The sequence below is a fragment of the Sarcophilus harrisii genome, chromosome 2, assembly GCF_902635505.1.
Source record: "Sarcophilus harrisii chromosome 2, mSarHar1.11, whole genome shotgun sequence".
In the NCBI taxonomy this organism is placed as follows: domain Eukaryota; kingdom Metazoa; phylum Chordata; class Mammalia; order Dasyuromorphia; family Dasyuridae; genus Sarcophilus; species Sarcophilus harrisii.
Genome location: NC_045427.1, coordinates 36589894 through 36612647, shown reverse-complemented (window position 1 = coordinate 36612647; position 22754 = coordinate 36589894). Strand labels below are relative to the sequence as shown.

Below are 22754 nucleotides of genomic sequence, written 5' to 3'. Positions count from 1 at the left end.
TATATAAATAAGTATATATGTAAATGTATACACAGATGGAGAACAAAATAAATACATAGGAGATATTTAGGCAGAGTCTTCAAAGAAATTAGGAGAAAGAGCTTTCACCTGGGGCCTCAAGGAAGGCTTCACTGATAAAGTAGTACCTGATTTGGGTCTTGGAGGAAGGAATTTCAACAGATAGAGAGGGATGGTTTACTCCTCCAAAAAACCTTGTCCATGGTCACCTGAAATATCACCATTAGTGACATATTAATTAACATCCCATAGTGTGAATGATTTAGGTGAATCATCTAAATGATAATGTGACTCTCCACAATGGGAGAGGCTGCATCCCTCTCTGCATCTGTCTGCCTATCTGTCTGTCTCTGTGTGTATTTCTCATCTTCCTCTCTTTCCTTTCTCCCTTTCTCTCTCCTTCTTTCTCTGTATTTCTGTCTCTATCTTTCTGTTTTTCTCCCTTTCCCCCCTTTTCTCCCTTTCTCCTTCTTCCTTTCTCTCTCATGTAGGGGATAGAGAGAGAGGTGCTAAAAGTGGGGAAAGAAGCCAGAATTGTGAAGCAGGACTCACCAAGGCCACACTTCCAGACTTTAGAATTTGATTGTGGCTCAGCTTAGCCACTACCCCCTTTGGTTCCCCTGATGGATGTGTTGGCAGGGGGATGCTCACTGAGTGTAGCCCCATTTCAGAGAGCTGGCCAGGGATTCATTCCTGGGCACCCTGCTTTCTCACTGATAGCACCCAGGACTTTGAATCATTTTGAGCTTAGGGAAATTTGCAAATGAAACGAAGGGAGAAAACTTCAAAATTGGGCTCCTCCAGGCAGGTCCCGGCAAACTTATTTAGAAGTGATGTAACTCACAATCTGGGAGCAATAAGAGCCTCTTCCAGGTCTGGATAGAGTTTGCTGGTCAAGAAACCTAATGTTTAGAGAGCAGGAAGGTGACTCTGCCAGAGGGCAAAACAAAAACAAAATTTTCACATTTTTCTCCAGGAGTGGCTTCTCTCCCCAACCAATAATTAGCACGTCCCTGGAGGCTCTGCTAAGTGAGTCAATTGGGAGCTCTTTTCTCTCTGACTCTTAATTTTTTTCCTCCTCCTCCTTCTCCTTCTCTCCCAGTGCCTGCCACAAGAGAACACCCAGCTGTGAAAGTTGAAGATGCTGACACCGAGAGTGAGCCCCTCCAGGTGGAGGAAAAGTCCCCAAGCCCAGTGTTGCCACCACCATCCCCAGCCAAATCAGAAACCCTCACGGTGCCTGGCGGAGCTCCGGGAACCATCAGGTAATGGACGGTGTAGAGCCAGACTTTTCCAATTTCCTTCCCATGGCTGTGCTTCCTGACAGCCTCTTAACATCCTTGTGAAGTAAGCAGGGTAGGAAATATCATTCCCATTTGCTGAGAAAATTGAGACATGAAGAGGATCAGTGACTAGCTTAGTTAAAAGACTACAACTTGGGTTTGGTGCATGAATGATATGCTGATATATAGTCAGCTTGGTGGAGTAGAAAAAGAGCTTTGGATTTGGGATTGGAAGACTTGGATTCAAATCCAGCTCTGCTACTTGTGACCCATGTGACTTTGGTCAAGTCATTTAACACTTCCCTCATCTATAAAAATAAAGGGGATTTGGGCTAGATCTTTCTAGCTCTAAATCTATGAACTAATGACAGATAGTATTTGTCATCTCCTCACCCTCTGGGGTGTTTGGAGATTTACCTAGTGATCTGAAAGCCAGCCCATCCTTATTTCAGAGGGAAGAGCAATGCTAACTTGACCAAGAGCTCAGCCTCTGGTGTATTTTTCATCCCAGTTCTATAAGAAATCACACAGGATCATTCCAGTTTTCAAAAACCTTATCTCTCAAGTGCTCTGTGCAATAGCTTGGAAACTTGTGACTTACTGGACAGAGAGAGAAAGATAGAGAAAGAGAGAGAGAGAGAGAGAGAGAGAGAGAGAGAGAGAGAGAGAGAGAGAGAAAAGAAACACACATATAAACAGAAACAGAGAGATAGAGAAAGAGATACAAAGCAGTCAGATAGAGACAGACAGACGCTGAGACAAAAAAGGGGGGAGAAAGGGAGATGGGAGAATTGGAATTAGAGAAATACAGAGAGGGGAGAGGAAGAGGGAGAAAGTAGATAAAGAGGAAGAGGAGGAGAAAAACAGAAAGACAGAGAGAGAAATAGAGAGGAGGAAAGGTGAGGGAAAGGAAGAAAGGAAAGAGATGGAGACAGAAATACAGAGAGAGAGAGAAAGGGAGAAGGAGAAAGGGAGAAAAGGGGGAAGAGGGAGAGAAACAGAAAGATAGAAAGAGACAAGTAGAGAGAAAGAAGGAGAGAGAAAGGAAGAAAGGAAAGAGATGAAGACAGAAATACACACAGAGACAGACAGGCAGACAGATGCAAAGACAGAGTCAGAGAGAGAATCAGAGACAGAGAGACAGAGAAATAGAGAACGGGAAAAGAGAGGGAAGGGGAGAAAGGAAGAGATAGAGACAGAAGTACAGAAACAGAGAGAGACAGAAATAGAAAGAGAAAGGGAGAAGAAAGGGAGAGAACAAGGGGAAGAATGAGAGAAATAGAAAAACAGAGACAGAGACAGAAATAAAGGGAGAGATAAAGACAGGGAAAGGGAGATAGGAAAGAGATGAAGGCAGAGAGAGAGAGAGACAAAGAGAGACAGAGACAGACAGACAGATAGGCAGAGATAGAGAAGGAAAAGGAAAGAGGAGACAGAAAGAGAGAGAGAAGAGAGAGAGGGAAAGAGAGAGGGGGAGAGAGAGAGAGAAAGGGAAGAAGAGGAACAAAGATACACAGTTAGAGAGACACAAAGAGAGAGGGAGAGAGACAGAGTTAGAGAGAGGGAGACAGACTGACATGGGGAAAGAGGGTGATAGAGAAAAATAATGAACATCGCTGAGGCTTAGAAATGATGGTGGCCCTACTGTAAATCCTCTCTAGCTTCCCTTTCTCTCTTGTCTCGGGTGAGCCTTACTGCAGCAGCGTTTCATCAGCCTCGAGCAGTGTTTGAGATCTAGCTCAGATGAAAGGGGATGGCAGATTTGGCCTTTCTTCTCAGGACTTGGAGACCACCCATCCTGCAGAAGCAGAGACGCCCCTCCCCCCCTCATGCTGGGAAGTTGATTAGAAGTGAAAAATATGCCCTCAGACCTTCATTGGAAGCCCCCCCCTTTGAAGAGCAGGCAGCAGATTGGGGGGTCTCCATTGAGGGAGGGTCAGGGGGCTCTTTCCCCGCCTCTGCTGAACAAAGCTTCTCCCTTGACAATGCAGCTCAGCCAAGGGACCAGTTGGGCTCTGCCTGGCGAAGAGCAGACTAGAGAATGGGCCCCCAAGTCGAGATTAGGGACTCGGGACACTAACGGGGAAGGGACAATGAGAGCAGGGTAGTGGGCTAGCCGCAGGGGGAGGCAGAGGGCGAACCCTGATTTCTCAGCATCTCAAGTCAGTGCCGTGAGCTGAATGCTGAACGCTGGTCCCTCATAGGGCCAGTGGGAGGAAACTTCCAAAGCAGCACCAAACATCAGCATCCTTACTATTAGCATCCTTATTATTACTCTTAAAAAGGGATCCATCTGGGCCTCCTGCAGAAAGAAAGCAGGGTATATTCTAGTGCAAAGAAATTGGATTTGGGGAACCGAGCACTGGGACTTGGCTCTTGGCTTTGCCCATTACCCACCGTGGGACTTTAGGATCTCACTTACCCTTTTTGTACCTCAGTTTCCCCATCTGTTAAATAAGGAGTTTTGGACTAAGTGAGCTCTAGCTTCCTTCCAGTTCTCAATCCTATGAACTTGATTCAGAGATAATTTTCTCCATGAGGGGCTGTAGTCACAGCCCAGGAGACTGGGTATGTTGGTCAGGGATGGAACAAAAGTGAGAACTTGGTTGAGGTGGAAAAGCTGCAGATGAATGGAATGTGACGTGTTGACAGGATGATCCCTCTCTTTCATCTGGTGGCCACTGTCTCCCTCCATCCTCCCCCCACTAACCCTCATCCTCAGTAAGATACTCCTGTTCCCTCAGGGTTGAGCTCCTCCAGGATAGTAAACATCTTCTGCCTTTTTTTTTTTTTTTTTTTTTTTTTTTTTTGGTATTCCCAGCACTTAGCACAATGTGTGGAACATAGTAGATACTTAATAAATGCTAATTGTCAGGAACTGGGAGAAAAGGCTAGAACTTATAAGTGGTAAGTGTCTGAGGCCGGATTTGAAGTCAGGTTTCCTGATTCTAGACCCTGCACTCTATCCACTGAGTCACCTAGATGGCTCATTTTTAGGATTTTTAGTTGGGATCTAAAAGAATTCAGGGAGGTCAGTAAGAGCAGTGGTAAAGAGAAAACATTTCAGACTTAGAGGTTTGAATGATCTTTGACTTTTAGAAAACTCTCTTTGCTCCCTCTGGTCCGACTCAGTAGAGAGGATTGACTGAATAGGCCTTCCTTTTGGTGGTACATGAATTTGAAAATATGAGGGAATTTCCAGCTCCCTCTAGAACTGTGATTCTTAACTTGTGAGCCTTTTTTTGAGGAGTATAGTTCCTTTTTAAAAATATATTTTGGTAATTATTTCAATATAGTTGTTTTTTTTTTTGTAACCCTAAGTTAAATTCTCTAGAATGCCCCAGAGTCCGCACCATTGAAAAAGGCTAAAAACCTCTGATCAAAACCTATATATATAAACCAGCAAAATTAAACAGGGGAATTATCTATTTTGAAGCTATTTTTGAGATAAGGTAAGATTATTTTTCTTTCCAGATTAAATTTGTCATCAAATCTCCCCTTGAGAGAAGGTGAGCAGGCTGGAGAGACAGCTAACATGTTGGTTCTTTCCATGCCGATCAGATTCAAATCCCTGAGAATTAGACTCATTAACAACTCAACACTTTTCTTTTTTTAGCTCTTATATGTTTTATTTTTTAGGTTATACATATACATTCATTTTTATGTATCTTCTTATGAGTCATTCAACACATTTCTTTCACATTCACATTGTGAAAAACACTGTGCTGTGGCTTGAGGACATAAGGGGGGGAATGACAATTTTTGACTTCAAGTAGCTCACATTTTATCAGGAGATACAGCATGCAACAAAATACAAAAATACATGATAATTCGAAGAGGGAACTAGCACTACCATTCCAGAGGGCCAAGAAAGTCTTCCCATAAAGAATGGAACTTCAGATGAGTCTTGAAGGAAGCCAAGAGGTAGAAGGGAGAAGACATGATGCTTCAAAGTGTCCTTTGCAAAAGTATGGAGATGGAAAAAATAGAAGAATGAGTTCAGAGAAATAGTTGAGTGGGAAGGTGGAGTTGAAGGGGAATAACGTCAAATCAATCCTGGGAAGGAAGATTAGAGGCCAACTATGAAATAATATACAAGTTCTGAATCTGAAGCTGAATAATATACAAGATCTGGGAGTTATGAGTCCCAGATCCATGAGCTTGTATATTATTTCAAAGGCAATCAGCTGCTTCTGGAGATTTTTAATCTGATAATAACATGGGCAGCTAGGTAGTGCAGTATATAGAGCTCTGAGGCTGGAATCAGGAGGACTCATCTTATTGAGTTCAAATTTGGCCTCCAATCATGTATGACCCTGGCAAGTCACTTACCCCTATTTGCTGTCTCAATTTCCTCATCTTTCAAGTGAGCTGAAGAAGAAAATGACAAACCACTCTAATAACTTTGACAAGAAAACCCCAAATGGGGTCATGAAGAGTTGGACACAACTGACTCACAAGAGTGACATGGTCAGATGTCCTAAATACAGACTTCAGATACTTCTGTTCACTACTCACAAGGGTGAGCTTCTCCAGGACAAGAAAGCTCCTTTGCCATTTTTATATTAGCACAGTGTTTGGGATACAGTAGGTACTTAATAAATGTGAACTGATTGTCAGGAGTTGGGAGAAAAGGAGGATAGAAGGAGAGATTGAAAAGAGAAAGATCAATTAGAAGATCAATGCAAAAGCCCAGAGGAGAAGTGATAATAATGAAGATGATGATAGCTAATGTTTATAAGCACCTACTATGTGCAAGGCACTGTGCTAAGCTCTTTACAAATATGATCTGATTTATATGATGAGAACTGAATTAGGGTGGTGGCCATGTGAACAGTATAGAAGATGGATGCAAGAGACGTCAGAAAAGTAAAATCAAGATAAACTTGGAGGAGGCTGAAAGATTGAAAAATCAGAGATGATTTTATGACTATAAGTCTTCTTTATTGGAAATATGATGGCATCCGTAACAGAAATAGGAAAGTTTGGAGGACGTGAAGGGTGAATTTAACAAGTTTCATTTTGGACAATGATGAGATGGATGCCGAGGGTTCATCCACATGGAGATGGTCAGGAAATAGTTATCCCTGGGACTGGAATTCATGAGATGATGGGTTTTTTTGGAAAATAAATGATAAAAATCAAGATAAAATCTGCAAGCTATTAGTTTGGGTATGTCGATGTTTCCTATTACTTCATTTTCCTATATGTCCTGGCTCAGGATTGAAAAGTTAAGATTCTTTGCCTGCTTGTTTGCTTTAAGAAAGATGTCTTTCCCATGTTAAAATTGCTTCTATTCATGAATCAATGATAATAGGGTTGATTTCTCCTAATTACAACTTACATTTATTCCACATTAGATTTCCCGGCTCAGTCAAAACTTTCATGCACTAGCAAGCTTTCACCAAAAGCATATTTATAGATCTCATTAAATGAGGTTTCATTTATAAATGATTAACCTTCCCAATATATAGGTCTGAGTAGTGAATATACTAATTGTTTTTCCCTATAGCAAGAAATGACCATTGTGGGAACCTTCAATCCTTCTTTACAAATGTACTCTTTGTTCTTAGGGATCCTAAATTATATATATATATATATATATATATATATATATATATATATATATATATATATATATATTTGAGCTATCTCAACTTCCTTACTCTGAAGCTCAAGGCTTTTGTGACTCTTAAAGGAAGTTCTCAATGGAGCCAAGAGCCCTATCATCGCTGGGCAAAACCCCCTGGCCCAAGATCAGGAAAATCAAGAAAGAATTAAATCCTTTGAATTTCTTTGTTCTAAATGTCAACCTGTCCCAATCAGTTTGACTAGGAGCCAAGTGACGGACTCTGATAAACTCCAGAAACTGTTAACAATTGCTGTTGGGTAACCACAAAAATCCTGCCACCATGGAAATGCATTCATTTATTCACTCAGTAAAGAGTTATTAAGTATCTATTATTAAATTGTAAGCTGATTGAGGGCAGAGACTATCTTTTGCTGCTTTTTGTATCCCTCGGATCTAGTAGTCACTTAATAAATGTTTACTGAATGATTGATTGAGAACTATGAGACTCAGTTTTCAGTTTGTGGAATAGTTAGCATTTGGTACCTAACACCCACTAACTGTTTCCTCAAAAATATGATCTTAAGCAATATGGGGACACTTTGTTATAATTTATTAAATGCCACAATGTTTCACAGTCTGATAGAAGAATTTAGTTAGGATTTATTAACTGAATTAATAATATTATTGGAGGTATTGATCTTCAGAACATTATTATGCAGGCTATGCTGATAAAAATGCTTGCTCTGCGTACTTTCAGGGATTGTCCTGAAAAAAGAACTTTCTAATCTCAAAGAGCTATAGAAATGTGAGCTGTTGTTGTTACAATCATTATCTTTATTATCATGAGAGCAAGTGTGATTATGATGGAAAGAATACCGAATTGTGAGTCAGAAGACCTGGAAGTGAATTATTTATATGATTCTGGGCAAATAATTTCCTCCTTCTGGGCCTTGGTTTACTCATCTGTAAAATGAGGGGAATGAATTAATCTCATGTAGTTCAAATGTGGTTGATCTTGAATCTGTTCTGCTTCTCCTTCTCTCTTTGGTTGTACCATCTAGGTAGCATCGTTTTGCTTTTTCTAGCAATTCATTGTTGTGATTGTAGTCAGGGAAAGGCACTTCTTTGGGTTAAGAAGGCCCCGTGGGATGTGTATTAGGGTGTGCTTGGTGGCCAATTTGGTCCCAGAGATGGATTTTCATTTTGCTGACATTGCTAGTCAGATGATTTCCATAAAAAGAGTTGGACTGAATAACCTTTAAGGGCCCTTCTTCTTCCTTTTCTCCCTCAAGTTCTTGGATCCTTATGGGACTGCTGAAAAGGTGCCTAGGGAGCTATTGAAGGCAATGCATAGCTTATGGTGTAGCAGGGGCTTTGAATCATAGCCAGATCCTCACCCATGGCTGAGGGCAGATCAGCTCTAGGGCAGAGGGGAATATTTTTCATTTGTTGAATGTCACACCTAGGAGGTAAGAAGGTGGGGATGGGGACCCCCAAGCTTCTACTACATAGCAGAAGATACTTAGGTAAAATATATTACTTAAAATGATATATAATGTGTTAAATATACTATAACAAAATATTAACATGCAATACATAATACATTAATATATAATTATTATATTGTATGATTTTCTATAATATAGTTAAATATAACATAATAAAATATGATTATGATTATTAATAATCATGATATTTTAGGAGCAACAGTAGTAATCAGAGGAAGAAAGTTGGTCCCTAATTTTATAGGCATGATCGTTCAAAGAATACTTTTGTAATATTACATTTGTAGTAGTAATTAATGTTATTAAAGGGCAGCTAGATGGCACAGTGAATAGAGTGTCCAGCCTGGATTCAGGAAGACTCATCTTTCTGAGTTCAAACTTGGCCTTAGACATTTTCTGTGTGACTCTGAGCAAATCATTTGACCCTGTTTGCCTCAGTTTCCTCATCTGTTAAATGGCCTGGAAAAGGATATAGCAAATTACTCCAGTATCTTTGCAGAGAAAATTCCAAATGGGGTCACAGAGCAACAGTAGGCATTATGAATACGAATGCTAGCCAGAAGAAAGACAATCCTTGCCCTCAAAATGCTTACATACTAACGAGGAAGAAGTCCTAAGAATTGGAGCTGAAGGGGGTGATGAGTTAACAACTGAACTGAAGACTCAGTTGGCCTGGGAAGAAGCAGCCAAGCAGAGGGAGAGGTCACAGGAACAGGGAGCACTCCTGCCCAGGAATGGAGTGAGCTTTCAGGTTTCTGGTTTGGTAGAAAGAGAGATAGTATTGCTCCTCCCAGGCTTTCTCCCCAGGAAGCAAGCTGGCTCCTTCCTGGGAGTGTCCTGCAAGAAGATGCCTCTTTCCCAGTGGAGCAGAGGTAGTAACTTTATAGCCTGAACTCCTGGAAACTAGTTCATGATCCAGTGTCCAGCTGGCTCTGCCCATTTAAGGTAAAATACATGAGATAAAATCTAGACATTGATTTAACAACAGCAGGAGACAGATGAAAAAAAAATTTTTTTTAAACCTCTAGGGCTCTTATACCAACGTTCCCCTTTGCCCTCCAAAAGGAAATTCCATTTAGCCCAGTTGATTAAGGTCATAAATTTGTACCTTCAGTTCTCATTATAAGTTTCTGGTTTACCTTGGAGGTTGTGACACCTCAGGAGAAAGCCAGGAAATCCAGGGATACTGATGGTGCTCTCCTGATAACTTACCTCTATTGTATGTCTGTCCCCTTTTCCTTCCCTGGTGTCAGAAAGGGAGAGCTTCTAGATGCATCTGTAAAGTAACTCAACTTCAAATTTCCTGGTTTGGCCCAGTTGGTGCTTCAAATGTCAGGGCATTTAAACAAGGCGATTTCCTTCAACGGCTTAAGTGTTTTTGGTCCCAGAGCGGAAATACAGAGTAAGAAATCTTCTAAATGAATCCGAGGACATCCTGTCAAGGCATAAAACTTTAGCAAGAAACACTGAAACACTCAGTTTATATTCCAATTCTTTCTAGTTTGCCAGAATAATGATTGATGGACATTTAGATTTAATCTGGCCAAGGGAAATCCTCATCCATCTTGCTCAAGCCATACCCCCAAGCCATACCTCCTACAACACCCTTTTCCTGAAGACCTTGAATAAAGTGGAAACCACAGCTTCCCCAGGCTGCTCATTCTACTTTGGTATTGCTTTAATTAGTAGGAAGCCTTTTAAGACATCAAGCTGAAATTTTCGTCTTTGCAACTTCCACACATATGATTCATAGAATTTGAGACTGCCCAATCTGAAAAAAGCCCTTAATGATTATGATACAGTGGGGAAAATGCTAGTTAAAGGAACTCAGCTCATGACTCACATCCATCATTTATTACTTGTAGGAGTTTTTGAGTCAGTCACTTCAACTCTCTGAGCCTCAGTTTACTCATCTGTCAAATGAAGGAATTAGACTAGGTAATCTTTAAACTTCCTTATAACTCTGGATCTATGGTCTAATCCCACTCATATAGAGGAGAAAATAATCAGTAAAAGGAAGTTCCTTGCTCAGAGCCATAGAGCTAATTTGTATACATACTCCAGATCAACTCTTATAGAGGAAAAAACAGAATCAGTAAAAGGAAGTGATTCCCGGAGAGTCACACAGACAATGTCAATGCTAGTATAAGAAACCAGATTTCTAGATTTTTTAATCCAATTTTTTTTCCATGCCGTTAGCTCTTGATATAGTCCAAACATGAGGTGATGAACTCAGGCTGGAGTGATGTCAGCAGAAGTGGATGGTGTGGATAGAAGAGATATTGGGAGAGTATAATTTAAAGGATTTCAATGGATATGGAGAATTATGGAAAGATGAAGACTCTGATAGGGGAGGCTAGAAAGATGGTAGGGATACCTTTCTGTCTTAGCTTATTCAGTTGGATACTTTAAAAAAATCAAAATATTGTTGCATATTTTGTTCTATTTCTTTTTAAAAGTTTTATTTTACATTTTGTTTATTTTCAAGTTTTATTTTATTTTTCAGATTGCCAGATATTTATTTTCTCTTGTTCCCAATCTTTCCCCAATTTAGAAAAAAAAACCAAAACCTTTGTTACAAACATTAATCATCAGGCAAAATAAATTCCCCCATTGGCCATGTCCAAAAATCTGTGTCTCATTTTGTCATCTACTACCTCTTGGTCAGAAGTCAGATGGTATAAATCCTTAGTCCTCTAGAATCCATGGTTGATCATTGTATTAGGGTCTCAAGTCTTTCAAAATAGTTTGTCTTTTAGCACTGTTGTTATTGTAAATAAATTCTTCTGATTCTTCTCACCTCATGCTGCATCAGTTCTTATAAATCTTCCCAAGCTTCTTTGAATCCACCCCTTTCATTATTTCTTACAATATAATAGTATGTCATCAATCTTTCCATCATAATTTATTTAGCCATTCCTACGCTATTGAGCATCCCCTTAGTTCCCAGTTTTTTTGCCATTACAATAAGAGCTGCTATAAATTTCTTTATGTATAAATGGATCCTTTCCATCTCTTTGATCTCTTTTGGGGGCCTATAGAGGCAATTTGTCCATTTTCTGACATTATTCTTTCAAATGATTTAATGATCCCTGTCCTTAAAAGGCCCTAACTACCTAAGTCTTGAGTGGATACTGGCTAAGCTTTTATTCAAATCCTTTTCAATCTGAACTGTTACCCTTGGATTCTGCATTTCTCTTAGTAACATTCTACAACTGTAGAAACATCTGTGATATTAAAAGTGAATCAAACAGTCTTCTTTCCAGTGTTCCCACTGCTATTTCAAATAGAAATAGCTAAAATCTGAAGTTCAGTGTTCATTTCTGGGTACCACATTTTAGGGGAAATAACTTGAAGGTTTGGATGGAGCTGACATATTTAAGGCATATGAAGGAATTAGGATGTCTATCCCTGAGCAAAGAAGCCTCTATATATAGCACATAGATGACATTTAGCAGATAAATAGCTGTCTTCCAATATTTGAAGGATTGTCATAGGGAATTAATGAATGGATGGATGAATGAAAACATTTATTAAGCCCTTACTATGTACTAAGCATTCTGCTATGCATTGGCAATACAAATAGAGAAGAAAGACCATCTTTGCCTTCAAAGAGCTCTGTGTTATTAGGAGGAGAGGACAGATGGGAGAGAGTGAGGATGGAAAAAAAGGAGAAAGAAAGAGACAGAGAAAGAGAAACAGAGAGACATATACAGAGTCTGAGAGAGAGAGTGAGAGAGAGAGGAAAGAGAAGCAGTGGAAGGAAAGGAAAGGGAATATCTGGGAGTGAATGGGGTGGAAGGGGGAGTGGAGAAAAAAGGAGAGTAGAGAAGGGAAGGGAAGAAAGGATAACTTCATCTGGAAATTAAATTAAAAAGCCCATTGTCCTTAGGGTAAGGCAGCAAAGCAGATGGTAATTCATTTTATTTAGTCTTTTTCCATTGATAAAATTATATAGTATTGACAATGCCCAGGACTTTGATGATAAGAACTTATTTTTTGAGTCTTCAGTATTTATGGCTTCTGGTATATGTGTGTGTGGAGGAAACGTGTAGTATCTGCAAAAGCTCTTAAGGTCACAACTTCATAAGGGTCTCTTCCTGTCCATCTCATCAAGGAAATTATGTAGATCTTCTCTAGGGATACACCAGGTTTGGGTTTAAGCTCTTTCTGACTTTCTATGATCCCATTTGGGGGTTTCTTGGCAAAGATACTGGAGTGGTTTGCCTTTTGCTTCTCCAGTTCATTTGATTGATGAGGAAACTTAGCCAAAAAACAAGGTAAAGTGACTTGCTCAGGTTAATACAGCTAAAACGTTGGAGGCCAGATTTGAACTCAAGTAGAAGACTTTTCTTGATTCCAAGTCTAACTCTATCTGCTGTACCACCTGACTGCCAAAATAAAGAACACATTTCCCATGTCCTTGATCCCAAGTGAGAAATCCGTCCATAGTTACAATATTCATATAGTGTGCCCTTTTGTTCTCCAATTGCCTATCTATCTATTAATTTGGAATTGAGAAAATAAGGCTCACAATCTTTATTTTCCTAGGGGGGAGAGTTGTCTAGGGGCAGTGCAACTATTCTGAGGGCTCTTGCTGGTGACTCCTTCTTTATGAGGATTGTTTCCTTCAATATGAAAGAGCACATGCATTGAATGCACTGCAATTTGTGACTAGATCAACATGGTAAAAGAAAGATGGTTCCCTTTAAAAAGCCTCCTGCTCTTGACCCCACTTTGGGGAATCAGAGGCCCCGCTGGCTGCCTGGAAGGCTGTCCCTAATGGCACCGCTGACACATGATTCTGGTTGTGTATTTCTCATTTGTGGAGCTTAAATAGATGCTGCTTCCATGAGTTCCCCTGCATATGGCTGAAAATGTCTTGAATTTCTCTCTAGGAAGAGGCTGCCATCACAGGATGAGGAGGTGGAAGAGCTCAAGGCCCTGTCTCCAGCACAATCTCCAGTTGTTGCCTGGTCTGGCCCATCCAGTCCCCAAGGAAACGAGTGAGTTGAAAATGTCTCTAATAGGAATAACTAAGGCTAGCTCAGCATTTTGATAACTCTTTGATTAAAAGTGGAACATAATGAATTTTTTGACAGGGCAGAAATTAGCTTATTTTGTAATGATGTTAAGCAACATGTTTGGGTCTTAAAGGGTTAAGCATGAGAGGCAATAATATGCTGTGGTTTGCAGTCAGGTCATCCAGATTCAAATCCTGGTTTTGCTACTTGAATGAATGCTGAAAGGCATTTATTAAGTGCTTGCTGTGTGCTAGGTACTGACCTTAGGCAAACCACAGCATTTCTTTGGGCCTCAGTTTTCTCATCTGTAAAAGAAAGGGATTAGACTAGATCTAGCCTCTTCCAACTTTCAACTCTATCTATGGTGTTATTTTTCTTCTCTTCTAGGTGAACAGTGTCTCACAATTTATTATTTTGTATCTCATTGTTGAAGTTTATATTCCTTCGTTCTCTCCTTTTCCCTTTCTTCCTTCATCTTTCCATCCATCTATCTATATAATCTATCTATATCTTTCTATCTATTTATCTATCTATCTATCCATCTATCCATCCATATATCTAATCTATCATCTATCTATCTATCTACTTATTCATCTGTCTGTCTATCTATCTAATCTAATCTATCTACCTACTTATTCATCTATCTGACCATCTATTGACCCTTCTAGCTATCTAGCTACCCTTCTCTCTATTTACTTATTCATCTATTTATTTACTTATTCATATATCTATCTTAACTATCAGCTATCTACCTATTTATTCATCTTTCTCTCTTTTCATTTTCTTTCTTTTCTTTCTTTCTTTGTTTCTTTCTTTCCTTCCTTCCTTCTTTCCTTTTTTCTTTCTTCCTTCCTTCCTTCTTTTCTTTCTTTCTTTCTTTCTTTCTTTCTTTCTTTCTTTCTTTCTTTCTTTCTTTCTTTCTTTCTTTCTTTCTTTCTTTCTTTCTTTTTTTCTGCCTGTCTATCTATCTATCTATCTACTTTTTCCCTCTATCTATCCAACTAGCTAGTTAAAGTTTTTGAGGGAAAAAAAACAAATCAACAAATTTCACTAAAAAGTTCCAAGTAGAACTGATTCTATACTTTTCTCAAATTTTTGAATTGGACCAAAGCCAGAAAATGCCAATATTCCCAGAACCTCAATCCAACCAATGAATCCTGAAACAAAATGATGCAATTTTTTCTTTCCAATATAAAATCAGAATAAGGGTAGGATTGAGAGGTTGAACATGGAAGGCAATGGGGGAAAAAAAAAAGCAGACTTTATTCTCCACTTGTTTTTCTACATGGATTATTATTGTTGTTATTAGTAGGGATGTTCAGTATATTTTGCTTCCCCTTCCACAGTGCTGATGAACGTGCTGAGTCCACAGCCAGCCAGAATAGTGCGGTCATCAATGACCGACTCCAGGAGCTGGTGAAACTCTTTAAGGAACGGACTGAGAAAGTAAAAGAGAAACTTATTGATCCGGATGTCACTTCAGATGAGGAAAGCCCTAAACCATGTGAGTGAGTAATGAGGCAGGGAGGAGGGAGGAATCTTGGACACAATTCCCAGAGTGTTGCTCATCCTTCATTCCCAAAGAAGAACAGTGACATCGTGGAGGTGATGTCTTGACTTGTGCATGATTGTATTTAAGGGAAGCTGAGCTGCACAAAGTTCATTCCCAGAGAGATGAAAAACAAAACATTTTAATCTTAGTGGAATCATAGAATGTTATAACTTGAAGAGACCATTTAGTGCCTTATTGCAATAAGTGATCTTACTGCAGTCAGTCATTAATCACTTATTAAGTGCCTACTATGTGCCAGGTGCTGTGCTAAGCACTGAGAAAAAAAAGGCAAAACCAATCAATGTTTATTAAACAGCTACTGTGTGCCAGCCACTATGTTAAGGATGGGGATACAAAAAAAAAAAACAACCACAAGACAGACCCTGCCCTTGATGATTGCAAAATCTGATGGAAAAGACAAACTAATAAAGAAACTGAAAAGGGGGGAGGAGATCTGAGGCAGAGGCACAGATGAGGCAGGGGCAGCCAAGTGGAAAATTGAGTTGTCCTAAGGAAGACCTTCTCCTTAAGTGGAGAATCTGGAAAAATCCATGCCCATGCTCTCCAAAAAGAGGGAAAAGGGGGCCCAATGAGCAGGGCTTCTGAAGTGGGAACTTCAAAGTTGATTTGATCTTGCAAGAAGATAAGATTCTGGAAACAATTTTGAAGTCTCTTTCCTTGTACAGATGAATAAACTGAGGCTTGGAGAGAATTTGACCTTGAGTCTTTCTTGAATCCAAAAGCCAGACTTTTTTTTCTGTCACACCACATTGATTTTCTCACACTAGCTCATGTTTATATAAACATATTTTTTTTCTCATGACACTCCAGCTGGGCTAGGGAGGTGCAAAGAATTAATAACTTCACTTTTCAGATGGGGATATAACAGATTTATAGAGATGAAAGATCTTTCTCAGGGTCCTAAGTTTCAGGTCCTTTGACTCCTGATCCACAGCTCTTCCTACTCTTCAAGAGCTGTCTCTCCAAAAGCCTCCAGGACCCTTCAGGGAAAAGCTAAGATCTCTTTGAATAAGTGGTACCCAGTATTGTACCTTGATGCTCATTTGAGATGCCCAATTCTTCCTCATTGCCCCTTCCCCAGATGCTCTTGATTCTGAATGACTCTAGAGGAGAGCATCTGAATTTTTAGTTGGCAAGAATTTCTGGACTGCTGCCCAAGCTCTCTGAGGAGAGAACACAATCATCTGTCCCAAGAGAAAACTCTGCTCATTACTTGGGATGCTGGAAGTCCATAATGGCCACTTTACTCAATTCTTGCAATATGCTTTCTTATAGTTGTGGCTGGTACAGGTTGAAGAACAATTTCTAAGCTAATTGATTTGTTTCCCTGAATTTACCCTGCCCTGCTATTTAAAACAGACACACTTTTTTCTCCTTTTCTCCTCAGTTCTTAGAAAGATAAAAGGGCAGGAGTTTGAGGCAAGGGCGTATGTGTATTGCTAGAACTATGAGGCTGAATGAACTGGGATAAAATGATTATAGTTGGGTTGGATGGAAGATTTTTTCCCCATCTTTTCCTATAGCCCCAGCCAAGAAAGCCCCAGAACCAGCGCCAGAAACCAAAGCTGCTGAGGTTGAAAAGACTGGAGAGGAGGAACATTACTGTGAGATGTTGTGCTGCAAGTTCAAACGCCGCCCATTGAAGATGTACCGGTTTCCCCAAAGCATTGATCCCCTCACCAGTAAGTCAGGGATGGAAAGTTATCTGATGCAAAGAATGAGGAAAAGGAGGAAGAGAGGGGGGAAAGAATGGGGAAGGGAGGATGTGCTGGAAATGATGGGAAGAAGGAGGAAGAGGTACTGGTTTGCATGTGATCCAAGGGTGAGTGTACCTGAACTATAAAGAAGGGTTAAAGAAAATGTCTTTGATCAGGGATTCTTAATCTGGAATCCAGGAACTTTAAGTTTTCCAAAAACACAACATAATTGATTTTCTCTATAATCATATGGATTTTATTGTATGCTTTATTCTGAGAAAAGATCCAGAAGCTTCACCCGATGGCCCCCAAAATGTTATACCTGATATGCAAACTACAACTTCTGCTTTTCAAAAGAAAAGAGAAGTAGTATGGCATAATGATTATGGCAGAACCAATCTCAAAACCAAGAAAGCTTGTATTTGACTCACTGTGGGACCCTGAACAAATCTGCTCTAGGAAATTCTCTAAGACACTACGTTGTAGGAAAAAATGCCAGCCTACATTAGTCAAGAAACGTTTAATAAGCATCTACTATTTAGAGACATGGTGTTGAGGGCTGGACAAAAACTGCTCACTTTTTTTTGAAGGAATGGTTCAAATTCTGTTCTGCTGAAAATCTATGTTTTTAAACTGATGTAATTAGACTAAAATTTGAAGGGTGTAAGCTTATCTTCTTGGCTTTTCAGAAAATCATATTTTCAGTGTTTTGATTGATTTCTCATAAATGAGAGTTATTTAAATTGATTTTCCTTAGTTGATAAAAAGCTTCCTCTTAGTTGCCTGAAATAGTTGGTTGACTTTGGAGTTCTGCTATTTGACTATTCAAATGTCTTTGTGAGTTAAACTTGGGATTCCTCATCTTTGCTCTCTTTCTTCTTCCTTTTCTTTTTCTTCTTTCTTCTCCTCCTTTCCCTTTTTGTTCTCTTCCTTCTCCTCCTCCTTTTCCTTCTTCTTATTTTCTTTTTCTTTCTCCTCTTTCTTTTTCCTTCTTTTCCTTTTCCTCCTCCTCCTCCTCCTCCTCCTCCTTTTTTTCCTCTCCCCCCTCTCCTCCATAACCTGGGGAAATGTAGTTTCCTTCTTTCCTTTTTCTTGTAATTATATTCACCTTATTTGCACAGTTCTTGGTGTCCTGAGATGGTGAGAGAGACAATTAGATTGAGATGGGTCTTCTCACCCTGACCAATTCATCAGAAGTCTGTTTACTCCTCTTTGCACATCACTGTACTTCATCTCCTGTGGTTACCTCCTTTTGCATGGAGTTTTTAATCTATAAGAATAGAAAGGAACAAAAGATCTTCTTAATGTCAATCTCACCTTTCTTTTGCTCCAGTTTACATCTACACTTTCTCTTACTTCTCAGGAGGAACAGAGAACATACTATAATCTAAGGCAATAAATTTGGAACTAAAAGGGTCATTAGAAATCATCTAATTTAAGCATCTCCATTTTGCAAATGAGAAAACCGAGGCTCACTTCAAAAGGTTGAGTGGGCTCCTCCAGGATTACAGCAAGTGTCCAAAATAAAATCCGAACCAAGAATTTCCTGATTCCAAGCCCAGTCCTTTGTCCAACATACCACTTTATTGCCTAATGGCCACCATATCATTTTCCATACTGAATATGAAAAACAAATCTTCCTCACAAGCCCCTAAGCTTATGTGTGACTGACCTCTATCTCTCTCTTTCTCTTAGACCTGATGTATATTCTTTGGCTCTTCTTTGTGGTCTTGGCCTGGAACTGGAATTGCTGGCTCATTCCTGTCCGCTGGGCTTTTCCTTACCAGACCTCGGAAAACATCCACCTCTGGCTAATGATGGATTATCTGTGTGACCTCATCTACTTGTTAGATATCACCGTGTTTCAGATTCGCCTGCAGTTTGTCAAAGGAGGAGACATCATTGTAAGTTGCTGGTCAACCACGAGGTTTGGCCACCATAGTGAAATTTGTTCACTCTCTGTAGTGCTTGACAATTGACAATTTACTCTCAACTGTGTTTGGCATAAAGAGCTGGAAGCCAGGGCATTGATCTCAGTTTCAGCCTTAATCTTGGGCTCCTCTGGTCTCAATTTCTTCCTCTGTAAAAGGAGAGGGTTGGATTTTAGAGTTGCTGAAAGAATCTTAGATTTGTGTGATCTGTCCTCAAGAAGCTTACATAGTATCTAGAAAAAACATATAAGTATACATATAAGTAAATAGAAAATATTTTCAAAGTAATTTGGCAAGTGAGTCAGAGAGAGAGGTATATTTAGTTGGAAGGACGAAGTATAGAACATGATACTTGGATAGGGCTCAGTTGAGATTTAAGTGAAGCTAGGGATTCTAAAAAGCAGAAATAAAGAGGGGAGTATATTCCAGGGAGGAGTGGGGTGGAGGAAGCCTGTACAAAGACATGTAAACCACAGTGGTTAAATCTGGTGCCTTTTATTGCCCTCTGAGAAACAAAAATCAGAAACGGTAGTTTCCCATAATCCTCTCCTCTGTATTTCCCAACAGATTGAGAGAAATAAAGTCTAATATGATCAGTCAGTCAACAAAAATTTATTAAGCACCTATTATGGTGATGTGATGATCATTTGTCCATTCTCTTTTAGACAGACAAAAAGGAGATGCGGAATAACTACTTAAAGTCTCGTCGTTTTAAGGTAAGAACTACTTAAAGTCTCGTCGTTTTAAGGTAAGTATCATATATCAGCTTAAGATGCATGATTTTCTAGAGGGCATCCCCATTTAAAGCTGATCTTCACAGACTTATATGGGTCACTCATTTATTTGTTCTACAAACATGTATGTCCCACTTGCTACATTAAATACCGTGTGCTAGACACTGAAGGGATATGAAGAAAAAAAGGGAAAAGAACAAGTATTTGTTGAGTAACTACTATGCATCAGACACTATTCTAAGTACTTTATCAATATCTTATTTGATCTTTACAACAATCCTGGGAAGTGGGTGCTGTTATGATTCCCCATATTAATGAAACACATTCTTTAGCTTCTGATGAATTTCTAATTCTAATCAATGAGCTGCTGAAGTGAGTGCCTTGGAATATTTCCTCTTTTTTAAAAATAAGGTTTTTTTTGATGCCTTCTGTTTTTTTTGTTATCATAGTTATCCTCCTAGAAATCTTCCTCTTTCCCTTCTCAAAGATTCTACACAGCAAATTATATTTTTTAAAGAACAAATCAAAAAGAGAAAGAAAAGAAAAGATATTCTAAAAAAATTAACACAACTGATAAATACACTTTAAAAAGTCTGAAAATATGTTTAAGTGCTGTAGGCTCCTCACATGAAGGAATTGGTTAGGAATGTTCTCTCTTCATTTAAGTCATGCATGTATTTTGAAAAATAAAAAGCTATTATAAAAATAAAACATGACTAAACAACAAATATAATATAACAATATAACAACATAATATAATATAACAGTATAACAATGTCATTTTTTAATTTAAATTTTTGATAAATTTCCATTTGCATTGTTATACTGTTATATTGTATTTGTTGTTTTCTTGGCTTTGCTTACTTCACCTTGTATCTGTTCTTTTAGAACTTTTCATGCTTTTTTATATTCATGACTTATTTCCTTTTTTAAACAATGTCAATATGTTTTATTTTTATAATAGCTTTTGATTTTTCCAAATACATGCAAAGATAGTTTTCAACATTCACCCTTGCAAAAGCTTGTGTTCCATTTTTTTCTCCCTCCCTCTTTAACTCCTCCCTCTCCTACACAGCAAGTATCCCAGTATAGGTTAAATATGTGCATTTCTTCTAAATATATTTCCACATTTATCATGCTGCACAAGAAAAATCTGATCAAAAAGGGAAAAAAATGAGAGGAAAAAAAAACCAAGCAAGCAAACAACAACAATAACAAAGGTGAAAATACTGTGTTGTGATCCATGTTTAGTCCCCATAGTCCTCTCTCTGGGTACACATGGCTCTCTCTATCACAAGCCTATTGGTATTGGTCTGAATCATTTCATTGTTCAAAAGGGCCAAGTCCATCAGAATTTATCATGGCATAATCTTCTTCTTGCTGTGAATAATGTTCCCTTGGTTATTCACTTCACTCAGCATCAGTTCATGTAAGTCTCTCCAGGCTTCTCTGAAATCTCCTGCTGATCATTTCTTATAGAACAATAATATTCCATAACATTCATATACCACAATTTATTCAGCCATTCTCCAATTAATGGACATTCACTCAGTTTCCAGTTCCTTGCCACTACAAAAAGGGTTGTCACAAATATTTTTGCACATGTGGGTCCTTTTCCCCTTTTTATGACCTCTTTGGGATATAGACCCAATAGAGACATATCATTTCTTACAGTGCTGTAAGATTTCATTACATTCATATACCGCCATTTGTTTTGTCATTCTCCACTTGATGGACATCTGCTTTGTTTCTATTTCTTTGCTCTGGCATATTTCTCATGCCATCTTTCCATGTATATCAGAAGTCCTAAGGTTCATGGTTGTCTTTATTTTGTGACTTCCTATTTGTGGTTTAAAAATTTGCATTTTAGATGGATATGATTTGTCTCCTGCCCCTTGACTTGCTCTATTTGAAAGTTGGTGTGAATTCTCTCTTACGATTGCCACGTTGCTTAAAGGTAAGTCCCGTAGGTCTTAGAGGTCCCATAGGTCCCAAAGGTTAGTTGGCATGGGGCCTTCTGTCAACATTTGGATAATATCCTCTCCCATGGGAAAGTACATTCTTTCTCTTCTGATTTTATTGAACGACCAATGAAAGGGACAGAATTTATGTTAGAAGTTATCCCTTCATGACAGGATGTGAAGTGAACATTAACCAGTTTAAAGTGTTCAACGTAGACAGTCAACTTTGTTCTCTCAGTTCCACTGTGGAATTTTTAGCTGTCTATTTTGATCAATGGAAGGAGATATTTGAATGACTAAGTGGATAGAGCTGAATTCAAATTCAGCTTCAGACACTTATCAGCTATGTGACCCTGAGCAAGCCACTTAACATCTGTTTGGCTTAATCCACTGAAGAAAGAAATGGCAAAGCACTCCAGAATGTTTGCCAAGGAAATCCCATGGGCCGTATCTTTCTATGGTCTACTGAGTCATGGAGAGTTGGAAATAACTGAATAACAATTTTGACCAGTAAAAGGATAATGTTTAGATATCCACTTCTCAAAGGCATCTTGGAGAACATTTTAATTTTATTTATTAAGATCCTATTACATTCCAGGCATTGTGCTAGGTTCTAGGAATACAAAGACAAAAATGAAACAGTTCCTGCTCTCAAGGAGCTTACATTTTTACTAAGGGAAGCCACATGTCCACAGAGAAGTAAATACCAAAAGTATATTTACCTCCTCTGTGGTTATCCTAAATCCCATTCACATTGTCAGGCTGCCTTCTATGAGCCTAATGATTTCTCTCTTCAGGGTTCTGGTGGTAACTGTTAAGAGTTTGAGCATTTCTATTACTGTCACTCATGGGCTCCCATCTGGTGTGCTGCCTATCATTTATTAGCCAGCAAGAGTTAATTAGCCTTTACTAAGAAATATTTACTAAGGGGTAAAACAAGGAGAATTAGTACAAAATCAGTCTCTCTAAGAGTCATAAACAAACTCTCCCAAAGTACTTTCTCAGGAAAAAGTGACCTCAAGCTTAGTAGAGAGATAGGGGATAAATCACAGGTCCTCTAGGATAGAAGCCCTTTTTTTCTTCTGTGGAATTTGAACTCAGGTCTCCTGACTCCAGAGCTGGTGATCTATCTACTTATACCACCCAGCTGTCCAATTGACTACCTTTTTGCTCAGATTCCTTCTCTAATATCTATACATCCAGAAATATGTCTAATTCTTTCAATCAAACCTGATACATTTATTCATGGGATCAACTGATTTTAGAGAGACTTATTAATACCTAGTTTATTTATTTATGTCTTTAATTTAATGATTAATTTAGTAATGGAACCAAAAAGGAATCCTCTCACTTGAGAAGGTATAAGAGCTACAGCCCACTTGATAATTACATTAATTAGGATCGAGGATTCTTCTTCCACAGACAAAATAAATATAAAGTAGATACGGGGAGGGGA

The 22754-nt window shown here is 38.9% G+C and overlaps 1 protein-coding gene across 1 annotated transcript in view; it reads left to right on the top strand.

Annotated features, from left to right (window-relative positions):
- CNGB1 (cyclic nucleotide gated channel subunit beta 1) overlaps positions 1-22754 on the top strand; it is a 49818-nt gene that overhangs the window by 3008 nt on the left and 24056 nt on the right. The window contains exons 2-8 of the mRNA XM_031949924.1: positions 1121-1283; positions 13277-13384; positions 14749-14906; positions 16499-16657; positions 18368-18576; positions 19269-19319; positions 21208-21294. Of these exons, the coding sequence (XP_031805784.1) occupies positions 1121-1283; positions 13277-13384; positions 14749-14906; positions 16499-16657; positions 18368-18576; positions 19269-19319; positions 21208-21294 (935 nt within the window). The remainder of the gene's footprint in view (positions 1-1120; positions 1284-13276; positions 13385-14748; positions 14907-16498; positions 16658-18367; positions 18577-19268; positions 19320-21207; positions 21295-22754) is intronic.